The sequence below is a fragment of the Poecile atricapillus genome, chromosome 4, assembly GCF_030490865.1.
Source record: "Poecile atricapillus isolate bPoeAtr1 chromosome 4, bPoeAtr1.hap1, whole genome shotgun sequence".
Classification (NCBI taxonomy): domain Eukaryota; kingdom Metazoa; phylum Chordata; class Aves; order Passeriformes; family Paridae; genus Poecile; species Poecile atricapillus.
In genome coordinates this window covers 38,963,420-38,987,296 of record NC_081252.1, presented here as the reverse complement: position 1 = coordinate 38,987,296, position 23,877 = coordinate 38,963,420, and the positions used below count along the sequence as shown (strand labels likewise).

The 23,877-nt window shown below is 36.2% G+C and overlaps 1 protein-coding gene across 1 annotated transcript in view; it reads left to right on the top strand.

Moving 5' to 3' along the window:
* Positions 1-23,877, top strand: part of SH3RF1 (SH3 domain containing ring finger 1) — an 83,685-nt gene that overhangs the window by 1,089 nt on the left and 58,719 nt on the right. Inside the window, exon 2 of the mRNA XM_058838575.1 lies at positions 353-835. Coding sequence (XP_058694558.1) covers positions 455-835 — 381 coding nt within the window. The 5' untranslated portion in view covers positions 353-454. The remainder of the gene's footprint in view (positions 1-352; positions 836-23,877) is intronic.

Below are 23,877 nucleotides of genomic sequence, written 5' to 3'. Positions count from 1 at the left end.
TTCAGAGAATACTGATGTATTAAGAACTATGAAAAGTAAGCTTTATTATACTGCTGTACTGAGGATAGATCTTTGTTCTGGAATAATTTGAGAAAATAAAATCACTCAGACTGAAATTTATGGGGACTTGAATTTTAAAACCTTAGCTGCTAGCATTTGTTAAAATATTTTAAATATATAGATACATTAATGTAGATTGCTATTGCTGTATTTATGTTTAATTTATTGAACATGTCTACTGAATTAGTCTAGTGATCTCTTATTCTGCTCTTTGTATGAACATCATCATATAAAATGGTCTTGCTGACTTTTTCCAGCTTATTAATGCCTTTTTCCCCTCAAAAAATTTTAGAGCACGGTCAGAAGAGGAATGGATGTAACATGACACCCTTGCAGTGCTCAAAACACACAAATTCTGAAAAGATTTGTTTTTTCATTAAGTAACACAAGGAAAATGGATGAATCGGCTTTGCTGGATCTGTTGGAGTGTCCTGTTTGCTTAGAACGCCTTGATGCTTCTGCAAAAGTCTTGCCTTGCCAACACACGTTTTGTAAACGCTGCCTGCTGGGCATTGTGAGCTCTCGCAATGAGCTGCGATGTCCCGAGTGCCGGACTTTAGTGGACTGCGGTGTTGACGAGCTCCCCAGTAATATTTTGCTTGTTAGACTACTGGATGGCATCAAACAGAGGCCTCGAAAACCCGGCGGTGGGACTGCTGGCACAAACGCTTTAAGGGTCCCCATCAACACTGTAGCTAATTGTGGATCAAAGGACCTGCAGGGCTCCCAAGCTGGACAGCAGCAAAGGGTGCAAGCCCGGAGCCCTCCTGTTAGGGTAAGTACCACGTGGTGACAGTATTTTGTTGCATTCCTATCTTTTCCTGCACCATTTCAAAACGGTTGATGGCCTCTGCTTTGGGATAAGGGCGGTCATATAGTTAATACAGCAAAACAATGTAATTTTGAGAGTTTCTGTAGATTTCTAGTAAAGCATGCCAGTGTTCCTATCAGTGTTGGTTTAATGTTACATGAATACTCATAATGCTTCCTTATTAAAACTCAGTTTTTGAGGGAAGGAGAAGAAATCCTTAACTGTCCAGTTCAAAGACAGTCAAATAGAGCAAGGTAACTTCCATGGAAAGCTTAAGTTAATTTATTATTAAGGATAGGGATCTTGTGAAGAACATTTGAAATTGTTTTTAGTTTGTCACCTGCAAGACTAGATAGTTCATTTTGGCTCATGCACTTCTTGATATGAGTCTTATAATCAGTAAATTGCCTTTAAGTTAGACGTAACGAATGTTAAACATGAGAGAGAAGTCTTGCCACTAGCTTCTAAGTACCAAAATTTTTACTTTCTTTCCTTCAAAAAGAAATTTTTGAATTCCTGCAATCTTCTAAGGACTCTTAGTCCTCATAATTTCTTTATTAGTTTTTCCTCAAGTATTTTTTCTAGGGGATTTGGAAGATCTTAATGGGAATGTCTTAATGGGAAGACATTGCCTTCTTTATATACTCTTAATTCCTTCCTAAGAGCTGTGCAACCTGTAGACTCTGTCATACTTTATAATCAAGATTCAGTGCCCCGTTTATGATTATTCATTCTAGAACCAGTGTTAGGAAGCGTAATTTTATGAGATGACAGACCTTGCTCTTTTTATCTAATGACAAAGCAGGACAGCTTCTCTGAAAGATTTTGCTGCCCAGTTTGAGTTTCTGTGTTTGAAGTGGAGTTTCTGAATGGTTTATGTGGTTTCCGTCTTGTGGAGTTTATTTGATTTTTATGAAATGTCTTAAGGAGTTCCAAGAAGAGGATGTGAACATATTTTTGGCAGGACTAGTCTTTATTTTGAAGTGTATCTGAATTATTTAGTTTACTTACCCAGTGAAGGAAGCCTAACACTGATTTTTCTCAGTTGTACTTGACATGATTGGAATCTCTCCAAAAGATCTTAGATACACCTCTTAAGTTTACGTAAGGATTTAAAATGTAGTTGGTTTTCCATCAGGTGATATTGCTTGCTAGAGATCTCATCAGGTTCTTTACTTTAGAATATAGAAATTACAATTATCAACTCACTTCCTTCTAATGAGTTTTGTTTTGTATATATATTAACTGGTGAGGAGAGAAGGTGATCTGTGGGGTTTTTCTGTTAGTGGTTTGGTTTTGTGCTTTTGCTGAATTTTCTTTCCAGAATGTAGAATCCTTAAAAAATACTGCAAAGAAGCATCAGCAGTATCAAAACAAGTCTGGTTTCTCCAGAACTTTAAGCTGTTTATCATGATACCTTGCATTTGCAAATGCTCTTCAATTTAAAATAAAAAACCTTTATAATTTGTTTATGTGTTTTTATGTTGACCTTTGTAAATAACTGTGTATTTTCAGAGACTACTTCTCCTCCAAAAAGGTTCCCAATGCAGCACTGTACATGAGGGACCGTACTTCAGAGTTTCTTAAAGCCTTATTAGACAAAATAACTTGAATATGGAATATTTGCTCTTTTTTTTAAATGTTCTATAATATCCTGTTCTGCAACATTTGCATTTCCAGATGTTGCACAGAGTAGAAAGTGATAACATATGGAAGGTTCCTTCAGCTTATACTGTACCATGCGCCATTAAAACTGTGACCATATGCATTCTTCATGCAATTAACTGATACTTATTGTATATTAACGATAGTTTTCAGTGTTTTACAGTAAGTCTTATTCCAATTCTTGGAGTTGGATTTTCACAGGCATTCTTGTGCCTTCTTTCCTTTGGGAGACAGGGAAAGATGATGATCTCATCATTTGTCCACATTGTCCAGAGCCTTTTTTACTAGGAAGCCAGTACTTTTAAGAACATGAGCCAACTTTGATGGATAAGAAGGTGGAGCTATGAACTACTTTTCCATTTTCTCTATGAAAAGTGGTTTGGAAAAAAAAAGAAAAGTCTAGAAAGCAAAATGCCACTTTAATGGACAGCGTTGAAATGAATGCCGTATTTGTTTTGCTAACTCTAACATAAAGATGCTTGCAAATACAGTTCCTCCCTGGGAATTGAAGAGGAAAATCTGTTTCTAGATGAGTGGCAGAGTCAGATTTCCTAAACTAATTTTGCTAAAGGGGAGCTAGTAAATGAAAGTTGCTGTTATGTTAAATGAAGTGAATGTGGATGAAGGCTGTCAAATCATAAACATTGTGCTTATGTGCCTGAAGTAATACTAAGCTCATAAATGCCCTTTCAGAGAATGCCATAATTTTCAGAAAAGGTTAATATAGCATGTACTGCAGCATGATTTCCTGAACTGTATCAGTGACTGTGGAGTGGCCAGCCCTGTAATTGCACAGTATATTGCATTCTCTGTATGTATGTGGTGACACATGGCAATAAACAAACAAATGGTTTCTTGAGTCTTAAAACTAATGGAACTGGGTGGGTGGTGGGGATTAACGAATCTTTTGCCTAGTATCTCCCCCACTAGAGTAACCCTGTTTCTTTCTGTAACCTCTGTAAGCTTTCACTGCTGTAACAACAGCAATTTCTCTGTGCAAGTTCTTAATCTGTTTTGTTCCCCTGCTGATTTGATGTATAAAGCCTCCTGTGCCTTTTCCTGGTACTGGCTGGACGGCATCCTGCTGCACCTGATGGAAAACTTGTTGTTTGTCCAGCAGTTCTGTTCTAGGCAGCCAGCTTGCATGGGACAACAAACAGTTATACACACACTGCAGCTTTCTCTCTGGTATGGATGTGAATTTAATACTTTTCTCCTTTTGTTTCAAGTGAAAACCTTCAGCTAGGTTGACAGCTTGGAAGAGCTGTAAGAGCCAAAGCCTACTCTCAAGTCTGCTTGGGTCATCGGGAGGAAGTTATTGAGGGCTGTGGAGGGACTGCATGATCACATGAGCCTTGTTTCCTTCAAAAGAGCATTCATTCTTTTATATTTATGCTCATGTTATTAATTTTTTCATTTTCACAGAGTGTGTCAAACAAGAATTATCCTAAGTTCCTAATGGCAGTTTTACAAGGGTATGCTTTTTGCAGGAGTCTTAAATGTAGCTGTGTGTATAAGCTGTGAGATGTTGGAGAGCTGTTCCATCCTAGATAGATTAAACATGATCCATGTTTAACTTTTCCTTTGAATTCGTGTTTGCCTAAGACATGCTAAGTCCCCTTCTAGTTTGTTGATAGTCCAGCTTTTTGAAGTTAGGGCTATCTTTTCCACAGAACCTAGAGGAGAGTTGTCTAGATAGTCTGAAATCTCATCACTGTTGAAAATATTTTGTAATAAGGTTTTCAGCTGTTTTCTGGGCCAAATGTTGCAGGAAGAGCTAAGAGGATAATTCAAATGATCTCCATTAACAAAAGAAAAGTTGGCCTTTCCTGATAGAGCTGAGTAAGAACTGATGGTGTAATTTCAGTATGTTACACTGTATATCAGTGAGTATGTTACACTGCATGTTAGTGGAAAATCTTATCAAGAAATATTACGGTGAAATGTAAAAGTCCTAAAGCTTTTCCCTTTTTGGTTGTTTTTTATTCTGGAAGGCCCCTAGAAACCTCTGGAGATACCATTCTCAGTGAAGTCACTTGAAATGAGAGGGTAAAGAGTCATTATAGGCTATTGGAAAACACTCCTTTAGGTGTTAAAGGGGGCTAGAGCCACTAGTATCTGAGCATCTGAGTTGTTTCTGATAAATTCTTTTACACTGAGGAAGAAAGAAAAGCCCTCAACAGGAGATAGTTTCATGAGTTTCTGCTAATGCTTAGCAGTGGTGCCATGTCATGTAAACCCATGCATCTATTTTCATGTTTGTTTAACAAGGAAAATAATGCTAAAATTTTGTTTAGTTTTTATAAGCTAAGCTATAACCTTAACCTATGACCTTTTAGACTAGAAAATAACAATAGGATGGAAAATGTGCATTCATAGATCAGTAACTTTATTACATTATTGGAAGTAAATATGGGGATCACCAAGCATAGCAGCAGGTGCAGATTGGAACAGATGTTGAAATCATCTTGGAACAAGAGTTAGTGGAATAAGAGAATACAAAGAAATGTATCAGTAAATGTCTGCTGGAGGGGTACTCTAAGAAGAGGTTCCCATTGTCATAACAGACCAGATTGTAAAGGATACCCTTTTAAAGGAAAAAGTAGTTGTAGAAAAACATGCAAAAAACATTGGCTAATGCAGTTAGTTCTGTGACTGTTATTTGTGATCATAGGCTGGAGAATCACTGCTTGATGGTACCTGATTTTGAGCTGACCCCCCCTGACCAAAAGGTTATTCTATACCATATGGCATCATGCTTAGCATATAAATCTGGGGAAAGAAGAAGGAATGGGGTGGGGGAAGTTCCCCAAGTAACATTTGAGAATCTGGAGATAGATACCTAGTCATGTTCTAGAGTGATCATTAGAAAATATTTTGTGATGCTTTGAAAATCATAAATATATGCTTTTGTTTCATTTCATGTTTGCTGAGATACCAGGTTCTGCTTTTATGTTTACAGTTGCTAGTACAATTTTAGTTAGTTCTGTGTAACACTGTTGTACCCTACATGAATCTAGACAAAATTTAATGGAGATCATAAATATAAAAGGAAAGTAGACTGACTGTCATGGTGTTATTGTGTTCCCTTTCAGAGATAAATAATTAGATAGAGAAGGAGGATAAGCAAAAGGAAGAACTGTCTCTGTATCCAAAGGCATTGAGCTTGGATTGAGAGCTTCCGGGCTCTTCCTGGCTTTGCTACAGACATCCTTTATGACCTTGCACAGAGTCACTCAAAGCTCTTTGTGCCTCTGTTTCCCATCTGCAGATATGACTGATAGTACTCTCTTTGTGTGACTCACTATTTAGACTTTATGCTCTCCAGGGCAGACATTGACTTTTTTAAAATACTGGATGTATCCATGGTTGTTTTACAATGGTTCCACAGTCTCAGTTGAGGTCAGTATATCCTGCTGTTAACTCTAAATCATTGACTTCCACATTACTGGAGAACTGTTCATAATCCATTTCCTGTCCCAAAGATGGTGCAATGCTTAGTGTCACATTGTTAAGAGGATTTAATTTTGTTTGGATGTTTAATAGGAAATCACATTCATACCCCAGTGAGGAAAAGCCAGACACTTGAAACATCTGTGGAAGTCGTAGTCCACCCTTCATCTAGGGAAATCTGCATCTGACTGGCACACTGGTGTGTAGATCTGAGTGTGTTTTGAAAAGAATAAGAAGAGAATATCTAGTGTAAATTGTGTTGATAATTCAGAAATGTTTAATTCCATACTTTGAACCTGCGTAGCTATCTTGAACCTGCCAATTAACATTAATCTGCTTGATAAAATAGCTGTCAAACTAGTGTAATCCCTTTTTTTGGAAAACAATTGGATTTTGAAGTTGAATGATCTATAAACTAAAAAAGAAGTCCATTATTTACATGTGATGCTGAAATCCCTTTGAAATTTGTTGACAAGTTGGGTGTTTTTTTTGTTTTTGTTTTTGGTCTTTTTTTTTTTTTTTGTGTGTCTTCATGTGGAAGAGAGGGCTGTCTCTATTTCCCTTCATTTTCCAGTTTAATATTCCTCCATTTATGCAGATTTGTTTAAAACCACCTACATGAAATAAAATGGCGTCTTTTTTTCCTCCACTTTAATGTGGCCAGTGAGTTGCTCTACTCAAAAGCTTTGATCATTCAGAAAATTTAAACTTCAGCATTAAGAGGAAGTCTCAAGCCCTTTCTTTTAATGGGCTTGTGAAGGGAAGCAGATTTTTTAAAAAGAGAATAAAAGTTCTTGAATTTTTTCTCATATTACAAAAAAAATCAAGTACCAATAAAATTGCTTTATGTAGGTGATCCAAGATCTGGTTAGCAAAGTCAGTCAGCAGTGCTGTTGCTGTGTCTCTCTGTGCAGTGTCTGGCTTTCTGCAATGTATTTAGTGGCTTAACAGGCATCATGTATGGTACAAAGAGCTGGTTAGGATGGGGTCAGCTAGAAATCCTTCTTCTCCCCCCTCCTTCAACTGAGTGAAATGTTTTTTTAATGGAATTTCAGTGTTTAGTGCATGGATAGGAACTGCAGAAAACAGAAAGCCTTTAACTGCAGCTGTGATAATAAAATTGGAAACTTGTTATGATGAGTTGTTTGTCTTTCTTTCAGTGAACTTCCCCTTGTAGTGCATTTGGCCTTCTCCTTATGATACACTTAACACCTTCCTTGGTCTTTTCTTTGGCTCCACTGTTCTCCTTTTGAACAACCTCCTGCCTCTGATCTTACTGTACTACTTCCAAGAAAAAGAAAACATCTAGTTTTCTTACCTCTTGTGTCCCATTTGTCCATGACTGTATCAGACATAAGGAACAAAAAATAAACAGTATGAAAGAAAAAATTTTATTGAGGTATATGGACTACGTACAGTCTTGTAGTATTTATGACTAAGATCTGCCAAATACATGAAGAGCATAAAATGTAAGTTAATATTAATGTATTGTCTAGCCTCCTGGGGTTATTCTTCCTTTTTGCTTTTTCTTTTTCTTCTTCTCCTTTAAATCACTGGCTATATTCACATCCTAGTGTGGGCAAGAATGTTTCTCAGTAATTAAAGCTGAAATATCACTGGTCAGCCCTGATCATCCATACACCTCGTTACTGCTTTCACAGAGGAAAAGTGTGCATCTGTTAAACCTCATTTCCTGTCAGATCCCTCTGTGTTAGACAGAAGAACTTGTCTTGGAAAATCAGCAGTGAATTCTTGGGTCAGCTGAACTATATCAAATCCTTTACTTTTATTTTCACATCACTAAATCAGAGACTTTTTGGAGAGCAGTTTTTTTTTGGACTGAGAGTTGCTGCTTTGAGGTGAGCTGGATTAATTTTAGAAAGCAAGTGGCCCTGAGGTGGGAGAGTTATACATCCAAGTGCTCTTTTCTGCACTCCTTATCTTTCTTAGGTATAGAGGGGAAAATGACAGTACTGTCCTCTGACTGTCAGACTGAAAACTGGGGCTCATCCTGCTTAGAGAGCTTTGCTGCACTGAGCATGCCACTTATCCCTTTCCCATGGATATTGCCAGAGTTGCCATGTAGTTTGTATGCAGAACCCAAGCTGGTCAGCACAGAGGCAGTTGGTTAAGTCTGCTTTCATATTTGCATCCTCTAAAATGTCAGAAAATTGTTGGGACTTAGAAAGATGCCCTGGAGATAAGGGAAATCACTCCAAAGAGAGAAATCCAAGCTCAGTATTTTGAAGTCTGTGGTGCTTGTATACACATTTTTAGAATGTCATTCAATATTTCTGGGAAACCTACAGGTTTGGGTTCTCCACTTGAAGGAGAAGTGAAACATAGAAGTCAATGTTTAATTTACAGACACTGTTGCCAAAGTATCTCAGAATCTGAGCCTGCTAGGTACACGAAGGTCAACTGTGGTGCATATGAACAATCCGCTGTACGCTTAGAAGCTTTGGACTGTGACTCTCATTTTAGACTTGTGGCACTCGAGTATGTGGTTTTTTGTCCAAAGTCAAGTTTTTGTAGTGTAATAGTATAAGCACTTTAGAATTTTAAGTAATTTCTTGTCTAGGTCTTTGTTCCTATCTTATTTGGTTCTTGATTAATCCCCTCTGCCCCCTCCCTCCCCCTTCCCACCCAGCATAAACACTTAAATTTTCAAGTATTAAAAAGCCAGAACCTGCAAGGATGTGTCTGATCTCCTGCAAATGAGGACAAGATTCTCTTGTGTGCCATCCCTCTCACACAGTAATTGTGTTTGAAATATTGCTGATATGCTTGGCCTTCCACATCTAATTTTTGAACATGGTGTGAATTTCTGTTTGGGTTTTTGTTTGTTTGTTTGCTTTTAATTGAACTAAAAGCTCTGTTCTGGTGTTTTAACTGTTCTTTCTATCTTGATTTTTCTGAGTCAAATATAGATAGTCCATTTTTATATTCTGTAAATGTGCGAAGTGTAGTTTTATAGTTTCTAGCTGGGAAGTAGACTATTAATCATAAATGCATTTTGATCAAAGGTAAGCATTTCAGTGTTGTTTAAATATTAATATAGATAGCATTCTCTTCTCTGCAGGACTGCTGCCAGTGCTGTTCAGAAGGTAAGCCTGGCATCAAGTGTCCTGTTGGACTTTGTAACACCTGAAGTGCACCTTAGTCTTTAGCATTTCTTTGTTATTAAAACTGATTTTATTTCATGGCATTGGTGTTGCAGAAAGATGAGGTAACTCTGCTTTCCTTTTCTTATAAAGGAAAGATCTGCACATTGCCTCTCTTGATTTCCTCTTTTCAGTGTCTAAGCTTTCAAAATATACATGTGCATTGAAAGCTTTTTAAAGAACTGAACCACCGTTTTACCTTGTGTGAACCACAGTTCTACAAGACAAGCTTTTGAAAGCTCTGATTAAAGACAAAAGTACGCATTTCCACAAGACTTTCAAGCTGCTGAACTCAAGAGAGGGAATGCACAGAGGTGGCAGAACATCAATACTGCATAATTTGAAACATGCCTCTTCAATTTTTTTTTTTGTGTGTGTGTGCTATCTTAGCCCTTTAGGTTATAGTCTTTATTTTATTTATATTAAAAGAGTAAGAATGAAGCACTTCTGACTCTGAAAAGTGTTAAAATGAAAAATAGTCAAAGATCATCAGATGACAATCTGAGTTGGCATATATGGGGCATAGCTGTTATAGCAGCTTATTTAAAAAAAATCCAGTAGAGTTCACTCACTGTGGTAATGTGCCTCTGAGTAGTGAAGAAGCTTTTATTCTGAAGCTGAGAGCTTGCTAAAGGAGAATCCATGTCTCATGGACCTTCACTTGTTCATGTGTGCCAGTGCCCTTCTCTCTCACATGGTCTTTCTTATGAGGTAGATAAAGAGAGGAGATTCTTAAATCTTATCCACACTAGCAGGCTTAAGCCGTTTTCAAAACCTGTTTAATTTAACACAGTTTTAAATCCACAGCCTTATTAAGTTAACAAGCCTTCAGCCTTGCTACCAGGTTCTGTAATCCTCTTAGGTTTTGGGGCTAAGCAGGGCAGGGATAGTCAATAAGCAGACGAATAGATAATCTTTCAGAAGACAGATCCTAAAGTTGAGAAATTCTGATCTGAATTTCCATTCACTGTATGCAGTACCACAGTACTTACAACTTGAGGAACAAGTTGAAATGACTATCTCTTTCTTTGGGAGGAGGAAGAGTAAATAAAGATTTTTTTCAAAAATGCATTAATTCCTGGTTTGCAACCCAATAAAATTAGGTTAAATTTTAAATATAGAATGAGTTAGATAAAAATAACAGTTTGTTTCCTTGCTATTGTGCATATGCTGATTCATATTTCATGGTTGTTTCACAAACTATTTTTGCAAATCTTTCAGGCAATCAGGAGTCTATGGACCAGAATTTCAAGACCACAAAGAATATTATGCCAATAATGTGGCCTTGGCTGCCACTGCATTCTGTATATTGCTTCTGTTCAGTTTTGGCTCTTCTAACACTACTGAGCTTAAGCTGTGACTGTCTCCTGGGCATAACTCCTGAGGTAGTGGTGTTGAAGGAACTAAAAAAAAAAGCCGTATGTAATGGAGGAATTCAGCCTAACCGGAGGTTTCCTGCCAGACATGTTCACACAGCACCAGAGTAGGAAAAGAGGAAGTGGATCATAGAATCATTAATGTTAGAGGAGATCATCAAGTCAAACTTTTGACTGAATATCACTATTACCACTAAACCATATCATGAAGTGCCACTTCTGCTTGTTTTATGAACACTTCCAGGGACGGTGTCCCTGGGGAACTTGTTCTGATGTAGGATTCAAACCAGGTCCAGGAGATGGAAAGGGTGACCCTATGTTTGGAGAGGGTAGCAGAAGAGCTGAGCACACATCTAGCCTTGAGACATGAAAGCAATCACTTGTCTCATGGAAAGGGTGGAGAAGGCCTCTGGAAGGAGATGGCTGAAAAGCAGAGAAATTTCAGTACTGGTGGGTGATAAAGACCTGAATGGTCAAGTAATAAGGGAGGAAGAGGGACAGTGGTGTTGAAAGAAAAGAAAATGTGATAGTAGGCTTGGAACATATCAGTAGACCAATTAAATAAAATACTACAGAGGAGATGGGATCAAGCAAATGACTTTTGGCTCACTGGAATTGAATTCAAGTCTTGGTGAGGGGAAGTGCTGCAGAAGTGAGCTGAAGAGGTAGCTTGATGTTTGAGGAGAGCATCATGATATTTTGGAGAGCATCAGAATTGGAAAGTTGCTATGGAGGTGTTGGCTAGACAAGAGGTGAGGAAGAAATGTAAGCGTGTTGACTCACCTGCCATCTCATTTCCTTCAGTATGTGTGTATTTCAGTACTGCTTATTTTATTTTTCATTGTTTATTTTGTAATAGTGTGTCATGTATTTTGTGACATTTAGACTAGTACAGTTCCAAAATGGTTGAAGAACTTCCATTCAGAACTTTGAGGATTATTTCTGGCATATTTCTGAAGCACTTACAGATTCTTCACAAGATTCTGAAAATGCCTGTTTTATTACTAATAATGTATTCTCATTGTTCTTATGGAACCAGTAAAGCTACAATTTCTGTATTTCATTAAATGAACTCAAAATGAATATAGGAAAAGGGGGGCTATTGTCCTAGGAATTGCTGGGAAATTGAAAAAGATTCTCAAAGAAAGAAGGAAAAATAAACATCATCTGTGGCTGTTTTGATTTGATGGCATTTTCTTTCATCTTGCTTCCATGTTTCCTCAGACTTTTGTCTATTCCTTCAGTTAGTAATAACTGAAAATAAGGATTTAAACAACATGCTACCATTACAGAGCATGGTTGCAATCTATTATTTTGAATTCTGTTGTGATGATAAGAATGGGTTTTATGGTACATGTTCTGCAAGAAAAACAGTGGAATATTTTCAGTATCTTTTCAATCTGTTGGAGCAGCTCACCTTTCTGTAATACCATTAAAAGAACTATCGTTACAGAACTATGGTTTCAAAATATATTGGTTTTGTTCTGTAAGGGGGATTTTATTTACTTGTATTTTAACTAATAAGGGAATTGGTTTTTCAGTGGACAAATAGAATAACTAGTGGGCTGTTTCTGGACATGGGTTCCCAAAGTAGTTTAAAATTTCAATAAATGTTTATCTTCTTGTACTGAAACCTCTGAACCCAGAAATAAACATAAGGGTCAAGATAAGCTTATTTCTGATTTCAGCTCCTGCTGTGGTTTATGCTCTTTTCTCAGGAAATGGTACTTTTTCATATATTCAGTTCAGAATTGTGTTGCTTGCAACAAGGAACTGATGTCATTTATGCTTTCCTGTTTGTTTTTTATCACCCTACCATTTAATGGAATGAAATGAAAGGCATCAAAATTTATTTTGAATGGCATGGAAGAGAAACTGATTATCTTCTGCACTCCATACACAGGTGGTGTGGGTTTTCTATTTAAAAATACAATATTGAATACTATGTCTTAATTAAATAAGGAATATTCATAATTGCTTTAGTAGTGTTTGGTAGGGAGACTTTTTTTAAAGTATAATATTGTTTCAGATTTTCTGAGTTTGCACTGAAAGAATCCAAGGAAGATGGGGGTATGAGTTAAACCAGCTCAACTGTCAGGAGGTGTTTGTTCCTTTTTTTTCCCTGCAGCAATTGGAATTTTACATAAAAGGTGCCATTTAAAAAATATTCTCTGAGTAAAACTTTATGTAATGTGGCATTCTTATTCCTTTTAGAGATTTTGAAATGTCTGCAGTTAGGCTCTACCACACAATTCCTTATTTTTTGATGTTGCTGGGAGTTACACGAGTTACTGAGATTGGTTGATGAAGTTTGTGCCCATTTTCTTGGGGTTTGTAGGCTGTGGTTGCCTAGGTGGGTGTATATTTTTGTCTGTAGTGTACTGCTCAGTTCGCAAGTAAGAGCTTATATTAGAAATGGTTAAAAAAGAAATAAAATTATTTCAGAGATAGTTTTGTACTTGCAGTCATAGAAGATATGGACTTAAAATATTCAGAGGTACAGTCCCTGGAAGAAACCTCTGACTGTAAGAAATTTTCTGTCTTCTTACAAGGGATTTCAGTGCTGCTTCACTTAGATACAGTCAGATTGGAGCCCAGTTGCGCATAGCCAGATTGAAGTTCAAGGTAATTTATCTGAATCAAACCACACACTAGCTCTATCATTGTAGTTAGGCATGTCTTACAGCTCGAAAAACCTTTTAGCCCAGCATGCAGCAACCACAGCCTAGTCTCAAAAGTATATGAAAACAAAGTATTCCAGTATTTCACATTGTGTGTTTCAAGCAAACCTTAAAGTTGTTGCTTTCAGGAATTAGTAAGTTTTGGTATGCGTAAGATACCTTGGGATGTTGGAGAAATCCTCTTTGTGCTTAAACAGGTAACTTCTGTTGTGTGATCCTCAGATCTGGACACTGGCTGCAGTTTTGTTTAGGAAATCATCATGCTCTCTCTTCTAACTATAGCTATTTGCACTGCAGGGTTAGCACCCCGCATCTTCCTGGGAGCAGTATCTGATTCTTGAGAAGTCAAGTACCTCTGGTGTTCAAAGCTAGAACTTTAGTAAAAATTTTTAAGATTTCATATAAACCAAAATCAAGTTATGCACTAGTTTCCTAGACTTGAATGCATAAATATGTTTAAAAGCTGAGATTCATATTCTTTCCACATGTTTAGTTTTTGGGAAAGAGGTAGAGGCAGTGAAATTTCTGTGAGAGTATGGTTTTTTAACTTAAGGAAAACCCTTCGCTTTTGCAAAAGAAGACCAAACTTGGCACCAGATTGTTGGGGCTTTGTCAGTGCCACAGAACTCTGGTTTTGGGTGTGGATTGCAATTATACATACCGTTAGATGCCAGACTGTGCTTTGTTTTTGGAGAAGGTAGTTGATTTTTATAGGATAAATGAATTTGAATGTCTTAGTAGTGGTATTTGGTCAAAATGAAATAGCATTTGATTTGTTCTGTGTTTTGAAACAAGAATATATTTTTGCAGATTCTTTCGTCTGTTCAGCATATAAAATTTAATGGATGAAATCTGTCCAAAATGGTCTTACATAAACACTCACAATGTTTATATTTTTCAAGATCTTGTAGCTATAGAAATAAAATTGCAGTTTTGAACTTTGCTATTAAAATATACATTGGAAAATACTCTGTTGGAATACAGAGGAGTGTTAATGACTTCCATAAAAACAGATCTGGTAAAAATCAGTAAGTGCAGTAGATATCCTTCATTAGAGGGACATTGGTCGTAGTGTTCATTTGGTAGCTGAAGCAATAAAGCTGCTGCTAAGGGCACTGATCAGCAGAATAAGTCTGGAACAGAGAAGACTACTCTATGAAGACTGATAAAACTGACCATAAACAGCTGAGCTGGGTCACTGGTGCATGCCTGAAGAAAAATGGAATTTTTGAGAGAGCGTTAACAAGAAGGAAGAAATGCATCAGAGCTTTTGCATGAGCCATCAAGGCAACAGATGACACTGTAGGGAGCACAGTCATTTCTGATAGCACCAACAAATTGCAAAGGGTGCTGTTTCTTGGTCATGTTAGTTTCAGATAAAATAGTGATTTTACTGTTGGTAAATGCTATTTTGAATTTCATTTTGTCTTTCTGATGAAGGTGAGTCAGCATGGACCTAGGAATGTTGGCTAGCTGTTTAGATTGAGGGCTAACAGATATTTTGTAGTTTATTTTTTTTTTTTGTCTTTGCATGCAGTGTTTTCAAAAAGCATTGGAAAAAATTGTACTGGATATAGAAGTCCCGTGTTTTCTCTGTTTTGTCATTTTGTCAGTATGCATTAAGTCTGACTTAAGTGAATCACCTTAATTAAGTTAAGTCAGCCTTTGGTTCAGTATTTAATGTGCTGTGAAGATTGGTACCAGTGATTGTAGTGGCTTAATCATGTAGACTTTTGGCCCCCTTTCTAAAGGGGAACAACTGAAGTTGTTCTGCTCTGTGAAAATAAAATATTCACTGGAAAAAGGATTAAAACCCAACTGTTCACATCCCAGGCGAGTGCTGGGGTCGTTGAGCCAGAGAACTGTTTTGTCATCACTTTCAGTGCTCCAGTAGAGGTTAGGGGAAATCTATGCCAAGACGTCTGTGGTTTGGTGGTTAGATCTCATGCCGTGTTGGATCATGTATTTCAGGTATGAATGATGCTTTTTATGGAAATAGAACCTTTTTTCTTTTTTTTTTTTTAATCTCCTTGGTTGTATCCACAGTGAATAATTTGATGAGATAAAATAATTCTGAGTGCATATTTTGTCTAGAAAGCACTTAATTTACCATGGCTCAAAGTGTGGTTTTCCTCTACTTTTTGACTGTCAGATGGGGAACATAACATTTGTTGTTTGTGTTGGCTTAGCTGTGATATTTCTCTTCTCATTTTCCTCATGTAAAGATGAGATTAATTAAGGAGAAAATTGTTTGTTTCTGACTTCTGTTTTTAATGAGAAAATAGTATCTCTTGGGATAAGCTTTCAGATGTTGGAGCATTATTGTTTTGAAAGAAACTAATATTTGGCAAATCATAAATTAAGGGATTTTTTTAACAAACTGTTTTTAAAATGGCAGCATTAGAAGCATACGTAATTTAGAATATTACGTTTCAGGTATGCTGTGTCTCTGTGATTCTGTGTGGATTATATGACTGCTATTGAATTTGAAGGAAAATATAACAAAAGCAGTGATCTTAGTTTACTTTATTCCCTTAAAAATGCTAAAATCAAAGTACATTGAGATGTATGTGGACTTCAGTTTTTTTGTATGACCTTGCACACTGTATTTGCCTTTTTCCTATTCAAGTATGTTCTTTCTGGGTGGTAGAAAAAGAAAAAAAAAAAGATTAAATTTTGTGTGTTTTATGTTGCTGCACAGTGTTTGAAAGCTTAGTAGTAAATCTGTATTTGAGAAGAGTCACTGAACAGTGTAATATTACTTTACTTCTTTTTTGAAAAAGTAGAATAGAACCTCAGTCTATTCTACTACCTCCAAGGAGAGAGAACTAAGGCCATGCAAAAAAAAAAATAGTATTATTGAGAAGTACAAGTACATGCTCATCATGGCTCTAGGTGAAGAATAACTGTTCTACTTGATGCATGCAGATGAGGGAATAAAAGGGCCTGTAATGGGCCATATAAAATGTTGGCACTAGAAAGCTGAACCACTGGTGTGTAGAAACCATCCCTTTGTTCCCTTTGCACGTTCTCCATTTCTCTGTGCAGTATTTCAAATAAAATGGAAAACTAGGGTTTTCACGGGTGTATTTTACTGCTTGCGTTCTACTTTTTAATTTATCACTTGCTTATTTCTTATTTATGTGGATTACTTTTATGTATTGCTTGAGTTTATGTATTTTTAATCTCTTGTAATCAGGGTGCATCAGCGATGATTGTCTTAATGTAGCTATAACAATTTTTAAACTCATGGCTTTGTTTCAGTTTCTGTTGGTGTGAACCATTTAATATAATTTTAAGGTTGGAATTGCGGTCACCCAGCAGAGTATGCACAGAAAGGACTGCTGGACTGGCTTGGCGCTCTCTGGTCTAATCTACTCAGGGATAATTAGTACAAGCATTAGAGATAATTCCAGCCAGGCAGCGTTAACACGAAGTCTCTAAGAAACCTCTTGTGTCTAGTTTTGTTTCATTAGTATTGGCAGCGCTGGAAGCAGAGGAGAGCGCTGCCAAGGTTATTACCAGTGTATGGCCCAGCCTGTTCTTGACTGGAGGTGGAACCCAAAACACTGGAGTCTAGCTTACATCACTACTCTGCTTTGGATGTTGCTTAGTCCAAGGCTGGCAAAATTAGGAGAAGGTCTTATTCCAAGTGACATTGTGCTGGAAGCTTCTCTGAAGTGAATCATCCTTGAATAGACAAGACTGTTAAATGTGAAGCATATCCACCAGCGTTCTCCTGTGTTTGCTTTCAGTGTTTGGATTTTCCAGTTTGTAATGATAACATTGCAATGAAATGTGCCACCAAGGCACATCAGGGCTGCTGTCACTGTCAAAAACTAAATTTAGCCTCCAGCATTTTAACAGTAAAAATAAGCTGTTCATCTATCTCTTAAGCTAATATGTTGCTGAGATGAGAAAGATCTGTTAATAAGCAGTAGCCTTTGTGAGTGTAGACTTAATCATAGTAGATTTCATGATAAGGTTTATTAATGGAATCCTCACCTCACACTTGCTCTTGTTGAAATTCAATGTGCTTTCCATGACAATTATTTGTGAGAGATCTTAATTTAAATGCTAGTCTCTGAAACTAATTTTAGACATATTTTTTGCAGCAGGAAGTGTATGTATCCTATAACACTCTTCTGCAGGAAGCTGTTTTTACCGTTGGTTGGGCAGCATCAAATTTTTTTCTCTCTTACCCAATTGTGTTTATATTCTTACTGTCTTTTGCTAGACTGGCAAAGACTTGACTGTTAAGATGCTAGATAGTGCAGCTTTGATCACATACATGAACTATGATTTTCGTTTCCCAATGACTGCTATTCCACAGGGATCCACTGCAGGTAGCCCATAGGTATCTCTGAAAAATAGCAAGTGTCTGAAATCCTGCCTCTTCACAGCTGCCTGAAACTAATCCTGAACTGCAGAAGACTAGTTCACTGGTATTCACAGTATGAAATCCTCTGTAGATGAAATGGTTACTTTGAGGATCCTTTTAAAAGTTGTTTTTTCTTCAAAACCAAAAAAATCCCCTTACAATAGGACAGTCAATTAAAATAACAGCAAAACTCCCTACCCAGTATTTCAGTGTCTTGAGTACTTCCCAAAACACACCGGCCTTTTATTCTCTGTATGTGGGGCTGTAGACTCTTCAGCTCTTGTTTGTGGGAAGTGGGCACTATCTACCCAGCTACAGGCTGAAGAGCTGTAAGTCATCTATACTCTAGTGCAGGCCATGCCAGAAGAAGAAAAATAGTTATTTGAGTCTATTGCAAAAGGCCAGTAGAAAATGAAGAGGGAATAAAAAAACTACCAGGGCTACCATGCATTTCTGATTCAAGAAGTTCAGCTACATTTAGAATTACTTTACTACTGGTGCTTCCAAATCAGCATGAAGGATGGGTTTTTTCCTCCTGAATTTCTCAAAGGTAAAATTGCTTTAAATGCTCAATATAGTGGGCATTGTTAGTGCCGCTGGTGGCAGTATGCTAAAATTATGATGTGATAGAATTGAAATAGATATGAAGTAAGTAAAAAGTAAAATTTTTAATTGGGCACAAAAGCCTTTAGCCATAGCTAGAGATCATATGTATAGTGAATAATAATTGTATGTTAAATGATTCCAAAATTCCTTGTATGTTAAGTGTGTTTTGACTCTTAAGTCAGTGAGAAAATTAGTGTGAAGATTTTGAGCTTTTTATTTTTCTTGCTTCTTAAAAAGCATCTCAGTGACCTCAGAGGGCACAATTTTAAGACATTTTCAATGAATGACTGTCGGTACTTAGATTTACCTGGATTTCTCAGATGAAGATCAGTCTATTTCATTAACTCAAAGAGAGGGCGGAAGGAAAGAGCTGTCAGCATGCTGGCTGGGTGAACAAGTTAGTGCCCTGTGGCACTTTGAGTCCCTGTACCTTATTTTTTTAAAAATAATTTATATTTGCTTTCAGTATTGTGTTTGTGTTCCAAAAGAATTTGAAGTTTCAATACTCAAAATTGATTTAAGATTATTTGACTATAAACCTTTTAAAACTCAATACTGGATAGTATCAGATAATATGAGATTAAATATTCATTGACAGATGTGGAGGAGAAGTCTTTCTTTTATGAAAACCTCATGCATCAGACACAGAGAGCTTAGGATTCCAAGCTACTGTAGAAATTGCTTCTTTTAGTAATATTTCTGACTCACAGATTATTTTGGAAATTATTGGGACAAAATTATGAGCTATCCTGTAGTTCCTAAATTATTTTTGGGTAAGGCAGTGATTGACGAATCAAATTGATGCCTTCATCTTGAAGGGACTGGTCTTATTTATAAATTAATATGTACATGAAGAAAGCTATACAATAGGTTTAGTTGTGGTCTTCAGTGATATAAATAGGAAAGAACCGCTGGATGCTTCAAGATCCTTTAGGTCTTTGTTACATGTTAATACATTATTTAAACATGGCTCTTAAAAATGTATAACTTCAGTAGTAGTGGGAAAGTATTAAGTACTAATTTCTGTGGTGGCAAAATTAGTATTTCTTGTTTTCTGTAAGTGTATACGTGAGGATACTGAAAATTAGTTTCAGTGTACACATCCTGTAAGCAACTGTGGAAAAGGCAAATAAGTTATTATCAAATAAGAATTTTTTAGTTTCTTAATAGCCATTCACTTGGTGGATAAACTTATGGCAAGTTATATTTATTTATAAAAGAGGTGATGCAAATATTTATAAGTTTTTGTGGAGAAGAGTCACAACAAATAATCTTTTATTAGTTTCCCCATTTTTCCTTGTTTTTTGTTTGTTTGTTTTTTTTACCGTTGAAGTCTGAGCCCTTAGTAGAAAGATTATATTATGATACAAAAATACTTTCTGAAATATAGTCAGTGAATTGGATTACCATTTAGATCCTGTTTCCAGCAGATGGGGAATTGAGGCCTGTAATTCTCAACAAGTACATTTGAGTGGTTGAAGGACAGTTAGGTTAAATCTGATTCATAAAGCCATCTCCTGTAGTCATGATGCATTTTACACACCACTTACTTGTTTTTGCCTTCTCTGCTAAAGTTTCTTACCAGAGTAGCTTATCCTACTGTCCACTGCAACAAGTGTAGCAAGCTGTGAAAATAACATGTTTTCAGACGTAGGATGCCACTTGTTTCCTTTTGAACAAATAATAGGTTGTACTAGGAAGCTGTTACTCACTTCAGCCTGTACATGCAGATGGAGACACAGCAACACCATCAGCATACTACTATATTTAGTAAGCATTGTATTCATACATTCATAAATATTGATTGGTGTATTATGTGTTCAGCCACTGTTTCATATACAAGGTACCTCTGATGAATTTGTGCTTTTTAAAAGAAAGCAAAATAAGCATACTACGATGGGTAGAAAGAATCAACTCCAACTGAATTTGTTGAAAGAGATGAGCTTGTATCAGTGTTCTAGACCAAATCTAGAAGTATTCTTTTAGTTCATGTTCCTGTGGTCAAGGTTGTTCCCCAGCCCAGACATGTAAAAATATAACAGTATGTGAATTTGAAAAAATTCTGTATTGCAAGAGAGAGTATTCTTGGTAAGCTGTGGAGTTTTTCTACCTCTTTGTAGGCTTGGTTGGAGTTGGACATTATGGAAAAGAAGTAAGGACTGGAAGCACTCAGAAAAAAGATGAAATTTACAGGATGAATTCAGAAAGTTCATTTTTTGCCCCCGTTAATAAAGTGTGTTAATGAAAACTGTCTTGTAGTTATGACTGTAAGTTACTGTTAAGTTCCAGCTCTTAAGCTGAATATATGACATTGGGCAGATCACTTAGTGTGCTGTATCATGATCTTTGATTGGTTTGTCTGTAGCAATTTTAACTGTTATCACTCCTGTCTTCTGCTTAAGGTTACTGATAAAGGCATCTTAGGCTAATGGGCAGGTTATGAGCTGTGCCTGCTGATCAGCTAGCATATGGGGTTTTTTCCTATTGTCCTTGCCAAATGGACTATAATCTTCAGCAGGAAAGAGGAGTAGAAAATAGAAGCAGTAACATTTTAGATGCTGTAGTAATGTCTTCCAGAGAGCTTGAATTAGTCTTGATTTTTGATCTGTGAAATTAATACATGTTTTTTCCTTTTTTTTTTTTTTTTTAAAGAAAAAATGTCCACTGCCTATTTACTTTGTACCTAAGATTAAGGGGAGGCAGAAATCATCTTGTGCTGCATTTAGATATTGGAATGAGGAAACATCCATGTACCCTAAAAGAGAAATAATGCATTTCTCTAGCTTGTACAACTAGATGTCTCTGTCATTGTAATTTACAGAAAGAAATACTTTGCCAAAGCAAATTATTTTTCATTTATTAAATAAATTAAGTATGATTCATTTAGTGGTAAACTTTTAGCAAAAAATTACTACACCTTAAACAAGGATTAAAAATAATGCTATTTTACACAAGCAGGCATTCATTTTTTTTTATGATCAGAGGGCTGAAAGGTCTTTCCTATATAGAATGGACTTTATACAAGCTGAGAGAATTGTAATTGTTCAGTGTGAAGATTAAATGGCTCCAGGGAGACCTTAGCTCAACCTTTCAGTACCTGAAGGTAGCCTACAAGGGAGCTGGAGAGGGACTTTTTACAAGGCTGTGGAGTGATGGGACATGGAGGAATGGCTTCAAACCGGAAGAGGGTAAATTTACATTAGATATTAGGAAGAAATTCTCTACTGTGAGGGTGGTGAGACTGGAATAGGTTACTCAGAAAAGCTGTAGATGACCCAGCATGGGAAGTATTGAGGGACAGGTTGGGATGGGGCTTTGAGTGATCTGGTCTAGAGAAAGGTGTCCCTGCCCATGGCAGAAGGGTTGCAGCTAAATGATCTTGATGGTCTCTTCTAACCCAAACCATTCTGTGATTCTGTGGTTTCTTATGGAAATTTCAGATTACTGATTTCAGTAGTGGACTTGCTGAGTTAGCTAGTAGTAGCAAACAGCGCTTGTTTTTGGACATGATATTTCTAACTTTATTTTGAGGCCTAATTTGATTTTTAAAAAGTTGGTTTTTTTAAATATTGAGTGGAGCAGGTCTGTTCTCTGTTGTATTTTTGTCTTTCTAGAAACCCTGCATATCTCTTTTTTTAATGAAATGGGCATGTATAATTTGTATACTTACAAAGCATTTGGGTTCTAAAACATTTAAATCTTCTTTGTGGGTATGGTAAGACATGGAAGTACTGCATAGTGGTGGCGTTTACAGTATAATAGTGTGTGGTATTTTTAAAATTATATATGTTGCTCTTCAACTCTGTAGTACAAGAAATTAAGGTTGTTTACTCATAAATGAGTTTTTAAAGATTGTATCTACACACTTGTTGAAATGGAAATCATTGTACTGATGAAGTGGAATGAATAGAAATTTCCCAATGGCAAACAGAATATTAAAAGAACATAGACAAGTCCTGGCAAAATTGGTTGCAAACTCCCTGTAGATTACAGCAATATAAATCAGATTTTTTTTTTTTTTTTAGCATAAACTAGATTACCTGTATAGCATTCTGTGTTTGTGATTTTTTCTTTTAAATTAATGTTTAAGTACTTCTTTTATGCATTCAGTAAACAGAAAAATGGTGTTTTGCTTATTCTAGCTGTATACAGCTTTAGTAATACACAGTTGAGTATTCACTTCAGAAAGCTGTAATTAAACTAGCATAGAGTCTTGTCTTTAGCCTTTTTCATGTGCAGTCCTTAATTACTTGCACTATACGATCTTACAATACAGTTTTTAAAGCCTCGGATACACGTGTGTTTCAGTTTACTCTGCTGAGATCGATAAAAGCTTAGAGAAGTGCATACTAAATCACTACAGAGCATGCTGTCAGTTAAGTACAGAAACTATAGTTTCAACATTAGGTTTTCTATGTTATAATATTAGAATAAAATCAAACTTCTGTTTAATTTCTTCATGTATTTAAAAATTTTGTTGTATTAATTTCACTTTATAATGAATCTTTCCTAAAATATGTGGTATATTTATAGGTTTCTCCTAACTGGTTTCCTACCAGGTGTGCAAATAGGATTTTATTTTTTCTTTAGCATGGTGCTTCTTTGGAAGTCTAGCTATTATTGAATTAATAAGCGTGATATCCCCACAGAGCTCAATGCTTTACATCAGGCTAATTAGTGAAATCTGGAGGTTAAGTGTAGAAAGTCTTATCCTTTGGTGGAATAGAAAGAGTTGAATTAACCAATTATGTACATTAGCACGCTAGTTGTAAAAATTCTGTAGTATGATGTTTGCTAGAATTCAATGTGTATAATTTCAGAGTGTGATGTTAAACATCCTGTCAAAATTTGTTCAGCTGATCAGAGAAAGTGATCAGAGAAGTAGCATTATGTTCTGGTGCTACGAATAATCCCAACTGTTAAAATTCAGAGATTTTGCTCTCCTTGTTTGAAGTCTATTAGCATCTTGTGCTGTTCCGAGTTACTACAATTGTCCAAAATAGGAATTGAATAACATGTTTCGGGTTGCTTTAGGCAAGTTTTGATACAGCAAATGTAAACCATGAACTGTGGAATCCAATATTTTTGTTTAAAACTGAGGGTGTTTTTTTTAAGCTGATTTGCTACTTGAAGAGAAGCCTTATAGTAACCAAAATGCACAACTTTTTCAATGACTGCTACATTTGACTACATTTTTAAAGGTAAATATCACTTTTAAATTAAGATATTTAAATATTTAGAGGATTTTTTGGGTAAAATTTATTCTTATTTTTATTGAAACATAGGAACAGTCTATGATCTATCATGTATGGGTGATGCTGTCATCTTGACCTTTAAAAGCAGACTTGTTTTGTACCTTTTGGGGGCTTGTAGTGAGAAGGTCTAAAACAGGTTGACTTTTTCAATTATTTTTTCAGGTTTCAAATTTTTAGTTATTGTAAAATATTGTGACACAGTAAATTTAATTTTTACTTCTGTCAGGTGTTTCACTTTAAAAAAAGTATTTATATTTAGTGAAAGAGTAAGGCAAACTGAAATTGATTTAATAATTTTCTAGTTCTTCTTAATTAGATGTTCTTGTGGTTTTAGTTTACATTTGTCATCTGGTGTTAGCCAGAAACCTTTCATTATATGTAGTTAGAATAGATGGGGCATTTTAATGAGAAAACTGTATAAATTG